Below are 21569 nucleotides of genomic sequence, written 5' to 3'. Positions count from 1 at the left end.
CCCTTAGTGGAGAGCAGTCATGAGAACACAGGATAGTTTAAAAGTATTTGCTCTTAGTCATCTGTTTTGGGAACAGCAGCTATTTTTTTTTAATTCATATAAAAGTCACAACAACCACAAAACTTATTTAAACAGCCATTATCCCACTCCCATCTGCAATTTCCAGAGGAACAACTGGCACAGGATAAAATGTCCAACCACTGTATATGTAGACTTATAGACTATATTCATGTAATGGCAGAAATGCTAACTGGTAAAGACTCCCTTCTTTTCTGAGGTTGCAGTCATGGACATAAATATCTGACTTTAACTTACTAGCTCACTTTCAGGAAGGCATTCCTGGTCTCCAACTGCATCAAAACCAAGTCAGCTACATCTCCTGCATCTTTGCAGACAACATTCAATAGAATAGACTCCATGCACTGCCCAGCAATGTTTCCATGCAATTTATTCAGTTACAAGTCATTTGGAAACTATGTACTCAGCTGATAATCATTTTTAGCTTATTTTCATATGAAATTTGCAGAAAGTGACTTGGAAGGGGGGAGAGGGGGGAGGGGGTATAAGATAGAAGGGGACAGACTCTTTAGCAGGGTCTGTTGTGACAGGACAAGGAGAATGGTCTCAAACTAAAGGAGGGGAGATTTAGACTGGAAATAGGGAAGACATATTTTTTACAAAAAGGATGGTGAGGCACTGGCACAGGTTGCCTAGAGAAGTGGTGGATGCCCTGTCCATGGAGACACCCAAGGTCAGACTGGATGAGGCTCTGAGCACCCGATGGAGCTGTGGCTGTGTTGGCGCATTGCAGGGGAGTTGGACTGGATGGCCTTTAAGGGTCCCTTCCAACTCAAATGATTCTATGATTCTATGAAAGATTACAATAAAAATAACAGAAGAACTTCGTAAACATTCATGAAAAAAAGTATTCCATTCACAGGTATAGCCTTTCCATCAGGATCTTTTCCAGACCTGATCAGAGGCTGAATTCCCACATGCATTGATAAATTAATTGGGTCTTCCAAGCATGCCCCATGTTCCTTTCACAGCAGTTAGATGCCACTAAAACCCCACTCTATCTGCATAGACTGCACTAAAACTATCTATCTGCATACAATCCAGGAGAGGATCTTGGATTCTAGAAGAGGAACAGAGTCAACTATAAGGCCTGGCTGCAAACAGCTCATTTCTTCAGTTATAGGGCTGTGTGGATATGTGACATTTTTTGTTCTTCTTGGCTGAAGGAGACAGAAAAAAGTTTAGGCTTCAATTCTCTCAGAAAAGACAACAACGCAGACAAAAAGCCTACTAAAATTTCATTCAAATCCAAAGCAAACATTTTGTTTTGACATCGATTTTTAAATTCTTCTTAATTTATGTTATTGCAATTTTCGAAGTCGTGGTAATTCTTCCAAATACAGAAATAGCTTTTGCTCAAAAATGTCTACATGAAATGTTTGGATTGTTACACAGTTACAACTATTTAAAAATATATTACTTCTTTGCCAAATTCAGCATGTATTTCCCAATAGCCCCAAGTAAGCACATTTCCAAAAAAGAAAAATAAAAAAGACAACTAAATCCCTAAAAAAACAGATTAGCATTTACTAGAAAGATGGAGCACAAGGCTAGAATTCATCTGGAGCTGCTTCCCATGACTTAGAAACAAGTCAGTCAAGAATTGAAGAGGAAATTTATACTTAAAATGCCTCATTTTCCTGCAAGTCACCAATACTTGAGGAAGTGACTTAATACCACAAACGGCAGCAGGCTGACTGTAAGGCTGACAAACTGATATTTCGAACACTGCTTAGAAAATTCTCACTTTTATTTAACTATTTTATGCTAATAGTTCCTGAAAGTTAATTAAAAAGTACTTCCCATAGTTGCTTAATACCTTCTGGAGAAATCTCTGAGTACTTTAAAAGGACTTCTTACGATCTTTGGATGCAATTTTTTAAATCTGAGAATAAGGAGCTTTAAGAGCGCAGTTGCATTGAAATATCTTCTTTCAAACAAAAGAGCTCTGCCCCAAACAGAGTCCAAGGCCTCAGCAGCTGCCTGCAGTGGGTTTCTGCTCCCTTTCTGGTGAATATTCACAAGCCAGCCTGGTTTCCAATGGAGACAGTAAACACATCAGGGAAAGCAGAAGCTTTCTGGAGGTTTTGCTTCTGCCACACAGCTCCAACAAAACTCCTGACAAAGTCAGCAGCAGTCCCAGTGCATGCTTTGCATTAAACCAGGCTTTGCTGTTTGCCGATTTTGAACATACGGTGGTCTCAGCTGCAAGCAGCACACATCATCTTCCTGTGCTTGCTGCTTACAGCTGGAGGCTGATGTAACAAGTGTTTCTTACAAAATTGTTGTTACCACAGAAACTTGTTCAGCCTTTGTGCACTGAAGCAACACGAAGCAGTAGGAAATGATCATTAAATAACATGGAAGCAAAACAGCGCTGAGCACTGCCTGTCAGTGCTGGTGTGCACACTCATTTTCTTAAAGCAGTCCAAATCTGCAGCTGAAAGAAATGTTGGGAGAGGAGGAGCTCTGAAAGCAGAAACAAGAGCAGGTTTAACCTTCCTAAAGTTTCAGTAGATCTGTTATGAGTGTCAAAATGGACATGCTGGAAAAAGGTACTGGATTCGGCAGGAACACCTTGACTGGTTCTTGGCATCCAGCAAACACAGCTCTGGGGCAATCAGCCTCAGCTCCACCTCTGTCTCGTGGCAGCATTCGGCTTGGAAGAGCACATCTGGCTGCTAGGTCCAGAACAGAGGAGCAGGCAGCTCTGCAGCAGGACCAAGTACAGCAGGATAAGGTCTGGAGGGAGTCTGTGGAGGCTGAACGAAGAGGAAGAAAAATCTGGTAAGTTATTTGTTCCAATTCTGTCAAATAGCTGTTGGAGATGGCCCAGAGGAGGGCCACAAAGATTATCGGGGGGCTGGAGCACTTCCACTATGAAGACAGGCTGAGGGAGCTGGGCTTGTTCAGCCTGGAGAAAAGAAGGCTGCGGGGTGACCTCATTGCAGCCTTTCAGTACCTAAAGGGAGCCTACAAACAGGAGGGGAATCAACTCTTTGAAAGGGTTGACAACAGCCGGGAAATGGGAAATGGTTTGAAGTTGAGGGAGGAAAGATTTAGGTTGGATATCAGGGGAAAATTTGTGACTGTAAGAGTGGTGAGGTGCTGGAACAGGCTGTGCAGATAGGTTGTGGATGCCCCATCCCTGGAGGTGTTCAAGGCCAGGTTGGATGGGCCCTGGGCAGCCTGGTCTGGTATTAAATGGGGAGGTTGGTGGCCCTGCCTGTGGCAGGGGCGTTGGAGATCCTTGAGATCCCTTCCAACTCAGGCCATTCTGTCATTCTGTGATAATTCACCTGTCCTCTGCTCATCCTGGCAGTATAACTGATGTTCCCTGATATCCTAGGGCTTCATCTGAAGTCTATACTATCAAGCAAAGTTTTCTTCTGCAGGGTCCTTGGATCAGAACCTACCACCTTAGCATCAGAAAGATTCTAATGCTATATTAACTCTGTTCTTCTTTACTGGGCAAAATATATGCCAATAACTCCTGACACACTGAGGAAGCTGAAAAAGAGATGCAAAGAAATGCATACTTCATGTGTTTTAGCTTTATAGGGATCTCCACAACGACGATATGAATGTGCCAACCTTTATAATTTATTGCAGACACACTGATATTATCGCCACTTCTCATATTCTTGGAAATGGAAGTTGAACAGAGTGTTCTGCCAAAACATGATTCTGGAGTCCCAATCTGTAAATCTCCTGAACATACCCCACAAGCCACATGAAGACAGGAAAATCCCATTATTTCAGTGCTTCAGCAGAAAGAACAGTATGGATATATGTATTCACCAGTTACCTGAAAGAGCCAGAAATTAGGATCCTCTCTGTCTCTGCCACATAACTTGTGAAGTGCTTCTGTTCGTACTTCAGTACACAACACAGACATGCTTCTTAGAAGGATATTTTTGGTAAAAGTAAAAACAGCTCCAGTTCTGCCTATGCACTGGCTATGCACTAGCCAAGCAGACAAAAGGAGAAGGCAGAGAATGAAGCACACCACTTTTAGGATGATTTTAAGAAGGGAAAAGAAACCATCTGAAAACTCCTGTCCTCCCCAGTCCTCTGGAGGAAATAGAGATAATAGTTTGGGTTTCTCCAATGCCTGCTTTGTTGTCTGGCTCTTACTGCCCAAGGGCAGCGCTGAAGCCTGGACTCTGGCTCACACAAAGCCTGAGCTATGGTTGCAATGCTGCTCTCCCTCAGTTGTATACTCAGGCCCTTTTCCAGTGGGCCCAGATCTTCCATGCCCATTCTGCAGCAAAGGCAACAGGAGGGATGCTACATCTGCACGTGTCTATTAGGGTTCACAGTCATGGATGTCAGTGCAAAGTGTCATGTGTACTGAGGGTAATACATTACACAGCTAATGCATGCCCTGCTCTCCATCCTTGGCTACATAGACGAACTCAGATGTCTAAAGCCAGCACAGCTGCCTACGGCAGGCTACACAGGCTACAGCCTGCAGGGCTGCAGTCCTTTAGCTCCTCATCCCCATCACAAAAACAATGATGGGGAAAGCTTGCTATGAATTTGTTGTCTGACCTAAAGTGGGTACAGGCAAATGGCAGAGACCCAAACATTTCTCAGTAACCAGAAGTTATAGGGACATCCAAACCTGGCATACTCATACAGTGCTCAACATAGCAAGATGAATAAAATAGGGAGCAACAAAGACAAAAGATTTTAAACTGCAATTTTTACTTCTATTCCAAGGTACCAGAACTGGAGTTTCCTAAAGGACTACGACCAAATGGTAAGTTTCAAACAAATACTTAACTCTAATCCAGGTTCTTTTTAGCTTGCATCACTTTGAAAGACACTAATATTTTAAATGGAGCATATTTAGGCATAACTGGCAAATGTTTTAAGACTTAAATCTTTAGGAAAACAAAAGGGAGCTGAGGTGCCATTCATCTTCCATAAAGAAATAGAGGTTGTGCATACCTTCAATCTACTTCAGTGTTAATAACTTCATGCAGAGAAAAGTGCTAGAAGAACCAGCTTAGGGGAAAAAAAAAAAAAAGAAAAAGAAAAAAAAAAGTGTAAGATAATGTCATACTAAAATCCAAGTCACTACTGAAAACAAAATGAAAAACCTCCCACATCACAAGCACTCCAGAGCAGGCTAAATTCTTTCTCTCCTGACATTTTAAGCAACATATTTAAAAATTATTCATTTCCCTGTGCTATCTTATTCCCATGAAAAATAGTAGGAAAACTTTTCTTCTTAATAGGAAAACTGTACTTCTGCAACACTTTCATGTGCATTCAGTATGACATGCTTACAACTTAATTTTCAAAAAGCAAAAGAGCTGATGTCACTAATAATCTCAGTAACCTGAATTTTCAGAAGCAAAGGATGCAACCCCAAAAACTTCAGCATTAATGGTCTTTGTTTCATCCAGGGTAACAAAAAGGAACAGAAGCCTCTACCAGACTACATCTCTGTGTTTTCAAACACAGTTCCCAATTCCACCAACCAGAACATTGGCAGCAGGATGAATACTGAACTTGGCAAGATGCTGATAAACATGGATTATCTCTTCAGCAGGGGAGCACAAAAGAGGAAACTTGAAGATGACCTCCAGCTTTCCTAATGCTTCAAGTAAAAATACCAGTAACAAAGCAAGTGAAAGAGATCTAGCCAACAGACTTCTTTCAGATTGAAAATAGCAGGTAACAAATTCCTCATCTTCCATCAGAGATCAATAATGCTGTCCAGCATGGAACTTTTTCAAGAGCAAAGACGTATGCCACCAAGCAATGCCTAAGGAGACAATCCTCTTCAGATTTGAGGTAACTGGGTCATATACAGTGAGTCAGGACCACAGATCCCATCCATTTTCCTATGCAAGGCCACTGTAACATTGCTACTAACATCAGAAAGAGTAAGTTTAGAGCCAAAGGGCAATTTCTTCCTGAATTTTTACCTCCTGAAAAGAAACAATTACTGGAGATCAGCTCAGATGAGCTGCACCACAAATTACACTGACTGAAAGTCAATGCAATAAAATGCAGTAGGTTGTTGCATTTCATCTATTTAGCCAAGGATTCACCAGCTTGTCACTTGCATGTTTAAGCTTGTTCCAAGAGTGAAATTGAAGGCAAGCAAGATGTGTTATGCGCATTTTCAAGCCTCCCTGCTGAGGGAAAGAAGCCAATTTTTTTTCAGACTGGTTTTCATTTTTATTTCTTTGGACTTGCTGTTTCTCCCTTTGCTTTCAAATTCCCTTTTTTTCTTTTTCTTTTTTTTTTTTTTTTTTTTTAGCTGATGGAAAACCATGATCAGAAAGCAGGCTTTTTACATTTTGCTCTGAATGCATGCCAGCTCAGAAACCTGAGCCACGCTCAGCTTGGTTATATTCTAATTATCACCATTCTTGAATTTAACAGGCCTGTAGCTCCTAGAATCTGTGGTTGCCCAGGGAAACCATCATAAGGCTAAATGGACACAGTACTTACAGCCTGTTACTAATGCATCTCAATGCAAAGCTTGTTTGTGATCTGTTGTTTTGTAGGAAAACAACATTAATCAGCAGAGCATGGGAAATGTACACACAATACCTGCCTCCATAGGCTGTAGGTAGTATCTGTAGAATCATGCTCAGCCCTTGCTGAAGACCAGCACAGAAGCCATTAACCTTGGTACAACAGGAACTCAGTGGACTGAGGAGAAATCATAGATTCATGGCATCATTAAGGCTGGAAAAGACCACTAAGATCATCTCATGCAGCCACCAACCCATCCCCACCGTGCCCACTGACCGCGTCCCTCAGTGCCACATCTCCACATTCCTTGAACACTTCAGGGTTGGTGATTCCACCACCTCCCTGGGCAGCCTGTGCCCCTGCCTCACACTCTTTCTGAGAATAAATTTTTCCTGATATCCAACCTGAACTTCTCCTGGTGGAACTTAAAGCCATTACCTCTTGTCCTATCAATGGTTACCTGGGAGAAGAGGCCAATGACCCACACCTCACTACTCAAAGTATGGCCTCACCAGTGCTGAGTAACATGGAGTGGTGTTTCCTCATGCTTCACAACTGAGTCTATTTTTGAGGTTGAACCAGCAGCTAAAGGCAGTTCAAAAGCAGAAGAGGTGGACTGGAACAGTGTGATCACTGTCAACATCCAAGTGATCTCTAGAAAAAAAAACAACAAAAAAAAAAACCCAACCAAACAATTAAAGAATATCCTGCTCACTGAAACCATAGCAGTGAGAAGTTCACCTCATGGCTTCCTGAGTAGCTGAGAACCAGAGGATTACGGCTTTCAGGATAACAACTGAGGTATCTAGAGAAGAAATAAAATGGCATCACAAAAGCAATCCACGCAAGGACTGATGCCATTTTATGTGCAGACACAGAAAAAGGAAACCTACACTTTAAAAAAAAAAAAAAAAATCTTGCTGAGCTAAAATGCCTTCTGATTTCTTCTAAGAGAAGAAAGCTGTAGCAGGAACTGTTTTGATTTCAGATACATCTAGTGGGAACATAGTAAGCTCCACGTTTTCTAACCTGCAGATGGCACTCACTTCCCACCAAGTAATCCGCTGCAAAGGACACCGTTGCAGCAACAGTAGTGCACAATTCATTTCTAATTTCAAAGGGCATTAAATAGTTCCAGGTTCTCAACTCTTTGCTCTGTATGAATCCGGAGAATCCTTCTCCCAGAGAGGCCCTGCACAATGGATTGCACAGGACGGAGGATGGTCACAGCACTGCACAACTTCACCCTTCCTCTCAGCACTGGCACTGCTTCAGCTGAAGTGTTTCTTCCAGTTTTGGGCAAAACATGGAAGGCCCTGCTCTGAAGACGTGGGCCACTAAGGAGCCTTGAGAAGCAAAGACTGTAAATGGAGTACTCGGAAGTTCGGCCATGAGGAAACTAATTTAAACAGCTTAACCTGAAAAAATAAAAAGAGAACGGGAACAGGATAGCAGTCTTCAGATACACACATAACTCAGGGAGTGAGAAAAGCAGCCGTTTGTATTTCATGTGCATGGCAGACAATATTCAAAATAACAGTCTAAACTTGCGGAAGGAAGAACCGTGTTTGCTATAACAGAAGGTAGTGGTAAGGCTAATGCTGCACTGAGAGAGGCTGGGAACAATCCTTAAAAGAGAAAGCCATCTATCTAACTACAGAATTAATGCTGTACCTTTGAATGTTAAACACAAACAGCCAACAGGAATGACATATTTAACATGGCTTGCCTGTTAGTGTATAAACTGTGTAACTGAAGCATTTTTCATCTGTTATCTGATCGACACTGGAGTTGCTGGAATCACAAAAAACATCTTTTTAAAACATATTCAAAAAGAATTAAAATTCACATCAGTTGGGTCAGATTGGAATGGACCACATCTCAAAAATCCAGATGAAGCACCTCACGTTTTGATGAGTACACATCTTCTACTGGCTGCCACAGGTAACGCTTTTCACTGCATCCAGAGGTGCCTTTTTTAATCAGAGCTCTTCTAAAATCCATCCTTACTGCCTAGTCTGTAGTGAAAGTAAGTTCACACCTTGACTTGGTGATAAAGCTAATTGAAATGCTGCTGGAATACTGGCGGGCAACAACCTGCATAGCGGCAGCTCCTCCCACCCTCAGAACTCACTCGCATTTCCTGCTGAAATCTAAGCAGTTGACACTGTAATATCTCCAACAAGAAAACAACTGTTCATAGAACAAAAGTTTCCCAACATGAACACGTATTTTGTTCAATTACTACCTGTTCCTTTGAAATTAAAATTCCTTTATGCTGCTGCTGTTAGCTCTCCTCTGGCACCAGCTGGATCATTCTGAAGTTACTCTGCCTCTCCCTACTGCGTACAGCAACCTTCAGAAAACACAGCTGGAAGCAGCTGAAGAGCCAACCAAAACTGCCACAGAACCTGTAAGCAGAAAGCAATAAACAGGTATTCTCCAGAATTAATTTTCTTCCCAAGTTTAGCCATCATTCTTCTCTTACCGGAATTAATTTCACCAACAAATCTTTATTTACATAAGCAAAGTCTCAGAAAGAATGGATGACAGCAGCACTTAAATCTGTAAATGACCAGTGGAAACTCCATTTATTAAAGAGATTGTACAGATACTAAACTGTGCTGTAAGCTTCTTGTGAAGAGTTTTTATGATGTATCACTCGTGCTTCATGGTTTTACAAGAGTTTTTTTTTTTCCTTTTGCTGCCAGATCTCAAAGAAGAGATTATCTGTGTTTAGAGAATTCATTCTCTGTATTTCTTTCAGCTAAAGAGCACAAGTGGGTAGGAATTTGAATTTAATTCTGTAGTTAGATAGATGGCTTTCTCTTTTAAGGATTGTTCCCAGTGCCTCCAAGTCTTGCATGTTCTCATTTCAAGCTCTTCTCATAATAAAAATGTGTGAAATGGATTATATTTTATAACAAAACATATGTAAGTTCATATGAACCTGTCTTTCTTACACTCTTAGAGTAGTCTTTGTACACAGCTCCCATATGGCATCTTAACTATAAAGCTTTTTATTCTAGAAGACTGGTGATTCCAACCACGTTTTTTTTGAAACTGTATTTAAAAATGCTTCCTGACCTTTGCATTATTCTACACCAGCAGTTAAGTGGGTTTTCCTACAAAAAAAATGGCAACATGGTGCAAATTACAAGAACAGTAAGATTTCTACAACACAAAAAGAAAAAAGCAATTATGTACAGACAGATGGACAAGAGTCCAGGTCCAGGCACCGATAGATTTCTAATACAATGTATAATACATACATATAATACATACAATACATAAACGACATATTGCATACATACATGCACATTCACATTTTTCCCTTTTTTTTTTTTTTTTGCCTTTTGCCTTCAAGAACACCCTGTAGAACAACATTTCCAGAGTATATGTTCATCTTAATGCAGGTAATTTTCTTCTTCACAAGAAGTGGGGTAGGTTTTGTTTTGTTTTGTTTTATATGGATTTGTATTTGTTTGTTTGTCTTTCGTTTATTTGCTTATTTTCTTTGACTGCTGGGTTTTGAAACGAATAATAATTTGTTAGGGCCTCAAACTGCTTTTTCTAAGCCCTGCTCAGATAGAAACCAGCAAAACCTTGACGACCTTCCTGAAGTAGAGTATCTGTCTTAAAAGCTATACTTGCTACTCTGATTCCAAGTGAGCTCTTGCTTTGTCCTGTTCAGAAACCTCCACATTTGGTTGGATTAATTCTTTGAAACCAGATGCTTTTCCAAGAAACTCAGAACCGCTGCCAAGCACTGAAGAGGCACTTGGTTCTGTACATTACAGCCCTGCCCACAGCCCTCCTCTGTCTCAGGAAGGACAGATGCCACAGACTGATGTCATCCTGTAACCTTTTCAAAGCCTCTTTCAGAAGTTGCATGTACCCACAAAACCACCATTACTTAGAAATGGAATTTCCAAGAATCTGGGATTAAAGCCTCACCTCAGCCTATCACCTTTATGCCAGGTTGGTGGAGCAAAACTGCTGCAAATGTCTTTTCATTGGCTTCCCAGGGAATGCCGGCAAGAACCTCTCATTTGGCATCAATAAATTGCAATAAAAAATAATCTCCAAATACAGAAGCTGTAAACGTTATGAGATTTGGTTTCACTCTATGATTTTGATAGATCACTTCAAACTGCCTGCTTTCCCCAGTTAGTAATGATTACCCATCTTTACTGGATATACTGTGTGTGAATTAACAAATGCACATATGCAGCAACTCTTAGCTACAGGTATTGCTGCAAATGAGAAACGAACTAAACAGTGCAGGGTAGAACCAATGGTAACTATCCCAATGCTTTGTAATAGCTGCATGATTTTCTCTCTTAAAAGCCAAAGGAACTGAAAAGACAGCTTTTGCATTAAGCTTCTAGGTGGGTGTGTAAGGGGGGCAGTTCTGGTATGTTAGGCTCTTCTGGTACTTCTTTTTGGCTAACCGTATTATTTTACATAACATGCCATTACCCAGAGCAGCCTTCAGACCTTCAATTAGCTCAATGAGCCATTTCACAGAGTGCACACTGAGTTAACAGGGTGGTATTTTCTTTTTTTTTTTTGGCTTACAGTGCTCTCATTCATCTTGCAATGCGTGTTCTTCCTAACATCAAGTAAACCTTACATAAACACTGCCATGTTTTCAGTTTGCCACAAATGTATATAATGTACTGCACATCTAACTTATGACCTACATGCAGCATCCAGCGTTTCTTTTATATTCATGATCTGCACGCTTGTACAACACAACCTCAGATGTCAAGAATACAGGAATCTATTGGACTGTTGGCCCCAGCCTGCACAGATGCATGGAGTTAGACAGTCATAGGTAGCAGGCTTGGCTTTTTCATAGAATCATAGAATCACAGAACGGCCTGGGTTGAAAAGGACCACAACGACCATCGAGTTCCAACCCCCTGCTGTGTGCAGGGTCACCAACCAGCAGACCAAGCTGCCCAAAGCCACATCCCTATCTTGAATGCCTCCAGGGACGGGGCATCCACACCCTCCTTCCAGTCACGGGACTTCTTTTATGTTAACCTGGAGATTAGAATACCAATTCGCTATGAGATGAACAGAGACTCAAACGCGATGAATTACAGCTGAACTGCGATGTAAAGCCCTTCCGCATTCCGCCGTGACAGGGCGGCCGCGAGCGCTCCACAGAGGCCGGGCCGGGGCCGGGCCTGGCAGACTCCCGCCCCTCCCGCCACGCCGCCTTCCGCGCTGCGGGTCGGGGCATCATGGCGGCGGCCCTGCTGGATGTGGCGCACTGGAGCACCTGGGCGGTGTGCGCCGTCATCAAGCTGCCGCAGCTGGCGGCCGTGCTGGCGGCAGGGTCGGCGCGGGGGCTCAGCCTGGGCAGCCTCGTGCTGGAGCTGGTGGGGTAAGGCGGTGTGCCGGGATCTGGGAGTGACAGCACGAGGGGGAAGTGCTTTAAGCTAACAGAGGGCAGATTTGGGTTGGCCGATGAGGAGAAATGCTTTGCTCATAGGGCGGTGAGCTCCTGGCCCAGCTGCCCGGAGAGCTGTGGGTGCTCCATCCCTGCAGCTGCTCCATGCCGGGTTGGGTGGGCGCTGGGCAGCCTGAGCTGGTGCGAGGCAGCCAGCCCACGGCAGGGGTTGGGCAGGTGGGCTGTGAGGTCCCTTCCAATCCAACCGTCCTGTGGTACTTGGGTTCTCTGTGGTGCGTGTGCTGGTTGTGCAGGTGCCTGTGCCAGTCAGACAGGATTCTCTCACCCATACAGACAGAATGTAATCAGTCCTTCAGAAGATTACAGGCTTTTTCGAACCGTGTTGAGGACAAAAGTATATTGAAGGGGTTTCAGTGATGCTGTTTTGAAAGATTTATTGGGATTGTTTATTTAGTAGCACTCTTCATTCTGCAACCCATAGTGGCTCCAGCCACAGAGTGCTTTCTGTCCTCAGGTTCTGGGATGGTTCTGCAGAGCCAGAATGCACTCAGAGTGGACTGAGGAGCAATGTGAAGAATGATGGTGGTGGAAAGGGGTGTATCTGAGTTTAGAACAAATATGGCTTAGAGGAAGTTCTTAACAGAATTTAGCTGTTTTAATCCTGAATATTGCAAAAGACTGTTACCTACTTTCATCTAAACAGGAACTACAGGAAAGAATGGGGCAGACTCTTCAGCAGGATCTGTGGTGATAGAGCAAGGGGAAATGGCTTCATGCTCAGAGAGCATAGATTTAGGTTGTATGTAAGGAAATGGCTTCAACCTCAGAGAGAATAGGTTAGGTTACATGTAAGAAAAGCGTCTTCTGCAGTGAGGGTGGTGAAGCACTGAAACAGTTTGTCCAGAGATGTGGTTGATGCCCTGTCCATGGAGACTTTCAAGGTGAGGTTGAATCAGGCCTTGGACAACTGGATTTAGCTGTGGTGCCTCTGTTCATCGCAAGGGAGTTGGATTAGGTGGCCCTCAGAGGTCTTTTCCAACTCTACGGATTCTGATTCCACCAGGCAGGAAGTTCCTTGAACCATGTTTGTGTGCTGCAAACCACCATTTTTTCTCCACTAGTCTTTTTCTGCAGACTCTACAGCTTGGAAATGTCTGTTGGACTCTGTGGACTTGCATGATGATTGAAGAAAGCAAGGAATGTGTGATTACAGCATCCTTTTAGATATTTTGTTGTGGAGCAGCAGGAACATTTGCCATTGCTTGGTGCACTTGAGGGCAGGCTCTCAGCTGACTATTCAGCTACATGGGGCAATCTTATACTGGTGTAGTCTGGATGGCTTCGAAGGCATTTTTTACTCCTGTAAGACATGTTTGATTTACAGATGGATCTACGGACATAAATAAATCAGAGTTATCACAAGGTGCCAAGGTAACTGAAAAGAGAAGATAGCTTCAAGGTCTTCAAGCCCATAGTTTTTTCTCACTAGCTGCAATTATGCCTTTCACACCGTGACACAAAAGTACGTCAAGAAGCTCTCTGTCTCTTACTCTACTTGTGGATAACAACAATAGGCTATGGAATAATCAGGCTTGCACTTGGTGTGCATGTCTGTTAGACCAGTTTGAAAGCATTATGCCTATCCAGATCCTTTTGGCACAACCAAAAGACAATTAAAAACAGTACAAAAAATAAGTTGTGAAGGAGCTGTGGTGTCCCCTTATGCAGTCATGTTGTTTTATGTCTTTCTGTCCAGCTTCGTTGTGTTTCTGAGGTACCAGATTTATTATGATTACCCTCTGCAGTCATACCTGGAATATCCCATCATCATCGCTCAAGGTAATCTGTTTGGAGCAGGGGTTTGGAAATGAGATGGGGCTCTCCCAGCAGGCCAGAGCTCTGCTGGAGGTAGAATACTCCACTGCAGTAACATGAATCCATTGACCAGTTCTAGCTGGAGTTGGGAAGAAACGGGAATGAATTGCTCAAATGTAGTTGAATTCTTGTATGTTTGATGAAAGTAGATGATCAGGTAGAGCAGAGTGATCTGATTAATAGACACGCAGTGGAGTTACAGTGTAAGCTTATCCTTTATTACGGTTACTCCATATTGGAGAGGAACCTTATAAATGCTCCAGACTCTGAGAAAAGCATCCTTTTGGAGCTTGCAGCGTTTTGGACATTGATTGAATTTGAGAGACAAACCTGTAAGAAATGAGGCCGTAGACATGGTGCCCAGTGGAGCTCTTTTTCTAGAATTGCATTTGGGCCCTTTCCTTCCTTTGGCTGACAAGCAATCTTTTATTTATTTCAGATGTCATTCTCCTTTTGCTTATTCTGCATTTCAGTGGAAACATGAAACAAGCTTTGCTTTATGCAGTCACGTATCCTTTGCAATCCAGCAGTTTGGTTTACGTTGCTTGTTTGGTAGTTGTTTGCACAGTTATGTCATCCTTTGTTTTGTGCTCATATTTGTTTTGCAACTCATATTAAGCCAGCTGCCTCTCAGCACGCATTCCACATTCACATGTTATTTCTTGGGGTGCAGTAACATCTGTGTGTGAAGGCAGCCATGCATATAGCTATGGCCCACAGCTGATAAGGAGTACGACCTCTTCTTAATATACATCTTAGCTAGAGATGCAGGGTGCAAATGGTGAACCTTCTTCAATTCCTACCCATGTTGATTGTACTTGTGCCGAGGAGTGCTTGTTTTAAATAATGCATAAGATTTAGGCTTAAATCTCATCTTGTGCATTGGAGCAGATCTTCAGAAACTCGGGTGCTCTTCAACCAAAGACTGCAATACAGGAGCACTTAGTGCTTCAACTAGTGCTTCTTATGTTTTATCCAGATTGCATAGTCTTGTAAAACTTATTTCTGGATGCTAAATCTAATTCCCTAGAGAGAGCTTTGGTATCCTAGAACATTCATTGCTATGAAACTTAACGTGCTGTAAGGTTCTGGGGGGGCTGGTACATGCTAACGCTGCGGAGGTGGATCATAGACCTGGCCATGGTAAGAGCTGCATGATTATTTGATATTATGTCCATGTAGGAAATTGTCTTGTTCTGGAAATCTTTATCATTGAAATCTCTACTTATATTTGTTCTTGGAAGAATTCCTCACTTAGTCTCACTTTCAGAAAAAACAGTTTTCAAGTACAGTTATTTCTTTCACTTCCATGAGTGGCTTCAAAACATAACACTTAAAATACTGTAGGAGAAGAATTATGTTCTGAGGTAGAATTATGTTGACTGTGTTGGGATGAGTGTTAGATCTGCTGGTGTGACCTTGTCACTGAGTCACATTAAAACTAGCAAGGAAGGTTGAATGGAGCTGGTCTCTTCAGTCCACATGGCATCATCCCTGTTAGTAGATCTTTAATGCGAGAAGGAAAGAACAGAGCATCAGTCAAAGCTTTTGTAGTGTGGTGCTATGTATTTCACAATATATAGTTTTTATTTAGTCCTAGAGTTTTCAAAGAAAAGTTCTCATTGTAGATTAAAGATGGCCCTTGACTTTTTTATATTGGAGCAGAAAAAGTTAAGAGTTGATTCCAGGTGAACTGGAATTGCTGATGTAAAAAGTACTACAGACAGGGATAAAGCTTCTAAGCCCAATTAGCAATGCTTCCTTGCAAGGGAAATCCAAGCAAGGCCCAGGAGTCCACAGGGAGGGTTTTTGCAAAGTCCCTCTTAGAAGGACATCAGGTTGAATAGTCCTTCCCCTTCATTACTTTTCTCCCAGCTATTGGACTCAGTTTCCACACATTCTTCTCAGTTTTCTCATTCTTTATGGTTTTGTTTGCCAGACAGAATGGTAACAGATGGCATGAATCAACCTTACTGTTTAGACTGGATCAGTCTCATTTTAGCTAACATCCATAAACAGTTTTATGGAGCAGGTTGAGGAGCTTTGTTATTTCTTTAGCTCCTATTATATCGTCCTCTGCCAAGTATTTGCCAATAGCAATAGCATCTGTGCTTCCTGAACTTCTTCCTGAGCAGTACCTTAGAAACCAGAGCCTTGTTTCTGACAACTTTAATGTTGTGCTTCGTGGTTCCTTGCTAAGGAGATGTAACTCTTAGGTTGCAAATTACTTTTTTCTCCTAAATGAAGAATCTGCTCGTGCTTCCAGTAAGGTACGTGCTAACAGCCATATGCTAAACACTTGGCTAACAACATGGCAGCAGCAGAGCTTCCTTCTCTTTCTCTGTGCTTTACAGAACCTGTGCACGCTCATCAGTGCAGCGAGTAAATTCGCTCAGCTGCGGTGCCTGTGGCAGAGCAAAGATTCTGGACAAGTGAGCGCCTTGACCTGGAGCATGTCTGCGTACACCTGTGCAAGTAAGCCATGGGGGCTCATGGTATGAAGCCGTGTCTGCTCCTAATCCCTTCAGTAGGTCTTTGGCCAACCATAGATAAAAATCTTGCCCCTTGCAGTTTCACTTAGTGCTGCCTGCTGAGGCACACCGTCAGTCAAGTGCCGTCGCTGACACCAGCTCGGTCACCGTGCCACTTTGATTTAGGAAACGTGCAAGAATAATTAATGGAACCTGATGCAGATAAAGAGATTGAAGGGAGAGCCTTTATGAGGAAAAGATTTCAGTGTTCTGGCACTTAGGAATTGATCAGCAGTGATCCAGCATGAAAAGGTGCTACGCTTTGCTATTACGTAGACAAAGAGTGCTAATTCTGAAGAGCCATTTACAAGTACATGCTTTAATGCTGAACACCTTTAACTCCAAGTCTAAATGTAAATGCTTCATTCAGTAAAGAAAAACAAAAAATGTATCAAGAATGCTGAGCAGCCACCATGAACAGTTCTATGTTAGAAGTGCCCTCACAAAACTTGTATATCCAAGCTATAAAACATACTGCTCCTGGATCTGATTACCTGTGAAACCAATGTTGTTTTAAGTCAGTCAGTAGAAGTTGTGGTCTGTCAGCTGAGCAGTGGCAGTAGTCTTTATAAATGGTTTTAGCCTCCTGCAAATGCGAAGTATTTAATGTTTAGATTTGTAATGGGGAGGGAAGCTTAATTGCTCGTGTTTGCAGAGACCTGAAAGCATGCATGTGAACACTTACAATGGCTTAGTCATACCAACAAGATTGTGGGTGTAACCCACTATCAACTGCAGCAGGAGGAAGAAGCACTGACCTTTGAACCTGCAGTTCATGGAAGTAGAGATAATCAGAATTTTTGTACCACAATCAGTGACTTTCCAATTAAAGCAAGGCCTCTGGTACAGCGCCGTTCAGCTGTGAGAGCTTGATTGCTGAGGGTAAAACAGTGAGGAGTGGATGCACTGAAAGTGGAAGTGTTTATACCATGTGTGTTCTCATGCCAGGATATGCTCTGTTGCAAAACACAGACTTCAGCAGTGTTTGGAAGTTGTAAGCGTGTTCTGTCTCATCCACTAATAACAATCCCTTCAATTTACAGCAAGAATATTTACGACTGTAATGACTACAAATGATCTGATAGGTGAGTATGGGAGTGGCTTACCTTTCCAGGGAACAGCTGCTTTGGTAGATTTTAACTGTATCCTAAAAGCTTAAAATAGAATTTGCATCAAATTTAATTATGAAGAAAATTTGTTTAACAGCTTCTTACTGTCCTTGAAAAAGATTGATGCTGACAAAACTGAAAGATCAAAAAGGTACAGCACGTATTATCAATATCTGGTTCAAAATCAAGAGCTGGTGGCAACAACAAAATCACGTGGTACTTTATGTGGTGAATCTTTGTTCCAGTTCAGAGCTAATGCTCCAGCAGAAACAAGAGCTTAGTGGATTTTTTAAGCAGCCCTTGACAGCCTAGTTTTACAAGCAGTTAAAGTGGCTCTTCCACTGGAAAAGGAAATGCCCTCTTCAGTTCCTTATTCCTTCTCACCCCACTTGCTTACTGCCTGGGTAGGAGTTGGTGGGGCCATGCAGGATCACCAAAAGAATGGCCAAGTGCAGGTGTAGAAGTATAACCTAGGTCAGCTATCAAGCCCAGCTCACCCACAGCTGCTTAGAAGCCAGAGAGGTGTAATGAGGGGAGGAGGGAAGGGAGAAAAGCACGGTGAAATGGCTATTTTATGAAATAGCCATAAAACTGAATCCTTCAAATGTAAACTGCCTCTGGTTAAGGCTGTGTTTTAAAATGCAGCACAGTGAGCTTGGGAATGTGAAAGAGATGGCAGCAAACACACTGTGCAGCCATAACAGAAAGTGATTTGAGTTCATGTCTAGCTCTTAAATAGGTTGGGATGTTTATCCTGATCCATACTCAGGGATCCTGATCCGTGCTCAGGGAACTTTTAAGGAACACTTCTGAACCAAAGCTACATTTGCCTGTGATTGTGCCACACGTGGAGACACTGTGATCATTTTCATTTAAAAAAATGGGGCAATCTAATCATGGTTCTGAAGAACAGAGCCTTTTCCTAAGTTGTCAGATTCCCCATCATTAAATATGACAGCTGTATTTCCTGTATCCCCAAAGTCTCAGCCTTACAGAGGGTCAGGGAGGTGATCGTCCCTCTCTATTCTGCCCTTGTGAGGCCCTGTCTGTACTGGTACTGTGCCCAGGTCTGAGCCACCGCCTGGTACATGAAAGACAGGGAGCTGCTGGAGATGGTCCAGAGGAGAGCCACAAAGATGATCAGGGGGCTGGAGCACTTCCACTACGAAGACAGGCTGAGGGAGCTGGGCTTGTTCAGCCTGGAGAAAAGAAGGCTGCGGGGTGACCTCATTGCAGCCTTTCAATACCTAAAGGGAGCCTACAAACAGGAGGGGAATCAACTCTTTGAAAGGGTTGATGACTGCAGGACAAGGGGAAATGGTTTTAAGTTGAGGGAGGAAAGGTTTAGGTTGGATGTCAGGTGGAAGTTCTTTACAGAGAGTGGTGAGGTGCTGGAACAGGCTGCCCAGAGAGGTTGTGGATGCCCCGTGCCTGGAGTGTTCAAGGCCAGGTTGGATGGGGCCCTGGGCAGCCTGGTCTGGTATTAAATGGGGAGGTTGGTGGCCCTGCCTGTGGCAGGGGCGTTGGAGCTTCATGATCCTTGAGGTCCCTTCCAACCCAAGCCATCATATAATGAACAGATGGCAGCAGAGAATAATCTGTTTATTATGAGCAATGCACACAACTGTAAAGGACACAGAATCTGTGGCTCTGAGTTTGTGTGAGGTGCAAATACTTGTGTGGATGGGGCGGCTCTGCTGGCCTTGTCACAGGAGAAAGGTGTGCTATTTTCAGACAGCCCTCACAAGCGCTGAGTGCTTTCAGTGCCCTTCTCCGCTGCATTTACTTTGAGAATTTGGGTTCCTAAAAGTGCTCATGGAACTCATTGAAAGGAAAGCAGCAATTTGTACACCAGGAGAGGTTGACAAAAAACACATCTGCTGAAAATGACTGCAGATGATTTTTTGGAATGACGCTTAATGAGAGTTGTTTGTTTTTCCTTTCTAGTTCTCATCCGTTTCATAACCATGCTCGTTCTCAATCTCTGGGTCACGGCCACAATCCTGCGCTACAGGAGAACTAAAAAGACTGATTAGAAGATGCTCATCAGCATGCAGTATGAAAAGAAAAAAAGGGAAAAGGAAACTGGTATGGTTAAACAACAGAAAAAAGCTGAGGAGAAGTTGAAAGGGGAGATTAAATCTGGATGTAGGGGAAAAGGTGTTTTACCATCAGGGTGGTGAGGCACTGGCACAGGTTGCTCAGAAAGGTGGTGGATGCCCCATCCCTGGAGACACCCAAGGTGGGTGGCTCTGAGCACCTGGTGGAGCTGTGGGTGTCCCTGTGCATTGCAGGGAGTGGAACCAGATGGCTTTCAAGGCTTCTTTCCAACTCAGATGATTCTGATTCTGTGAAGCACTCTCTCTTAAGCCTCGTATTTGTCTCTAGAAAGATTTAGTGCAGTTCCGCTTATTTTCTCATAGAAATAATTCTGTTAAGATACTTAATTTAGGCAGCACACTTTTATTAGTTATTTGTGACGAGTTTCCCTGATCCCACTTTTTCTCTGGATCTTTTTTAGTAAATGAACAAGGTATTTGTATTTAGACATGTATATGTTCTCATGTCACTTCAGTACTTTCTGGTTACATATTAGCAATTATTTTCTTCAACTCTACAAATTATACAAGAGAACTTTGTGGCAGCATATCTGCTCTTCTGTCTACATCTGCTGCCAGTGCCAGGTGCTTCTTTTTCTTGCAAGCAACTCAAATAGTCAGATGGTAAGTACCTGTATTTTAGTATAGAGAAAATCTGGGTAAAGGCCCAATTCAGAATATATTTCTAAATGAGTTTAACAAAGTCAGGGATCCAGCTGAGATTGCAGCACTTGAGCAGTACATTCACACCCCTGATACAGGGTATCTGTAGTCACTTCCATACAGGCAGTTTTTATTTCGATAAGAACAAAAACAACCGTGTTCTTCTTTCTCAGCATGCGCTCTCCATCACTGAATTGTTTTGGGAACAGCAGTAACTGGAAGGTACGGAGATTAGTGAGACTCTGAGAGTTAATTCTGTTCCAAGAGAGGCTCCTGCAGTGATGCCCAGTCTCCGTATGCAGTCTGCTCTGACTGTAGCCCATCTATGCACTGTGATGCACTGAAGCAAACCCGTCTGCAGTGGTTATCAGGCTTTGATGATGCTACAGTATGCTTTCTTACTTTTAACCTGTCCTGAAGAATTTATAGACTGAAGTTGAATTTTTACTGTGAAGATTCCAACCGGTTTTAGTAGGTATGTTTAAAAAGGGAGAAAGATGTTCTTAAAAACTTGTAGCAGGGGATTTTACTTTTGGAAGAGGTACTTTTCCAACCCTAAGTTAGAGCAGGTACCAAAGAGAAATAGAACGACCACTGATTTCTCAACACATTCTCCAAGATGAGAAGATAGGCCTTTTCAATAGAGTCTTACACTATTGCTGCTGATCAGCATGCTGAAAACAAGGCGCTCGTGATCCTGGCAGGCTTGCAAACTATGGGAAGACTCAGTGAGTACATTTGAGTCAGGTTTTCCTTGCAACGTGCTGAATCACTGGGATGTTACAGAGCAGTGGGATCTGCAAAAGCAGATCTTTCTGCCAGCAGTCGTACAGCAAGCAGAGACCTTCACTGTCTGAAACAAAGCTGCTTTGTCAGCTCTGATTCTGGGGAGGGAAGGGGTGGAAAGGGGTATGTCTGTGGACATTATGCTTTTGGGTATCTCACATTATTGAGAGAAAATTAAAACATGAGGCTTTTTTACTGCTTCAGTAAAGAATGCTCAGAAGTTTCTCTGTTGGTTGAGAGAGTAATTGTAAATATTCTACTGATTTTACTGAAGCTATCTGAACTGTCTAATTTGCTGGCAAGTGGCATGTAATACTTTTTCCAGGTCTTATGAATAAATGCTATTCTTCATGATTGCTTAATGTCATTCTTGGGAGTTTTCATTGTGTTCAATGTTTTTATTCTGTGTCCTTTTACGAAAAGAGAAAAAAAGGTTCATTACAGGCCATAAATGGGCAGCCTTCACTTTAACACTCAAAGCATCAGGCTGTACATCAGTCAA

The 21569-nt window shown here is 42.6% G+C and overlaps 2 protein-coding genes across 2 annotated transcripts; both read left to right on the top strand.

Annotated features, from left to right (window-relative positions):
- The first annotated feature begins 2445 nt into the window (after window positions 1-2445).
- Window positions 2446-6237, top strand: CUNH2orf50 (chromosome unknown C2orf50 homolog). The gene is made up of 3 exons (XM_042823909.1): window positions 2446-2865; window positions 4804-4843; window positions 5496-6237. The coding sequence occupies exons 1-3, from the start codon at window positions 2603-2605 to the stop codon at window positions 5685-5687; spliced, it is 495 nt and encodes a 164-aa protein (XP_042679843.1). The 5' UTR covers window positions 2446-2602; the 3' UTR covers window positions 5688-6237.
- A 5597-nt stretch (window positions 6238-11834) lies between these two features.
- Window positions 11835-21424, top strand: SLC66A3 (solute carrier family 66 member 3). The gene is made up of 7 exons (XM_042826932.1): window positions 11835-11977; window positions 13761-13843; window positions 14319-14388; window positions 14965-15022; window positions 16234-16354; window positions 17454-17495; window positions 19467-21424. The coding sequence occupies exons 1-7, from the start codon at window positions 11835-11837 to the stop codon at window positions 19553-19555; spliced, it is 606 nt and encodes a 201-aa protein (XP_042682866.1). The 3' UTR covers window positions 19556-21424.
- The last annotated feature ends 145 nt before the right edge of the window (window positions 21425-21569 follow it).

This window comes from Centrocercus urophasianus, unplaced genomic scaffold (genome assembly GCF_019232065.1).
Source record: "Centrocercus urophasianus isolate 14NV4802_14NV808 unplaced genomic scaffold, USGS_Curo_1.0 seq_10, whole genome shotgun sequence".
In the NCBI taxonomy this organism is placed as follows: domain Eukaryota; kingdom Metazoa; phylum Chordata; class Aves; order Galliformes; family Phasianidae; genus Centrocercus; species Centrocercus urophasianus.
Note: the sequence above shows the minus strand (reverse complement) of the source record. Positions and strands in the feature narration are given on the sequence as shown.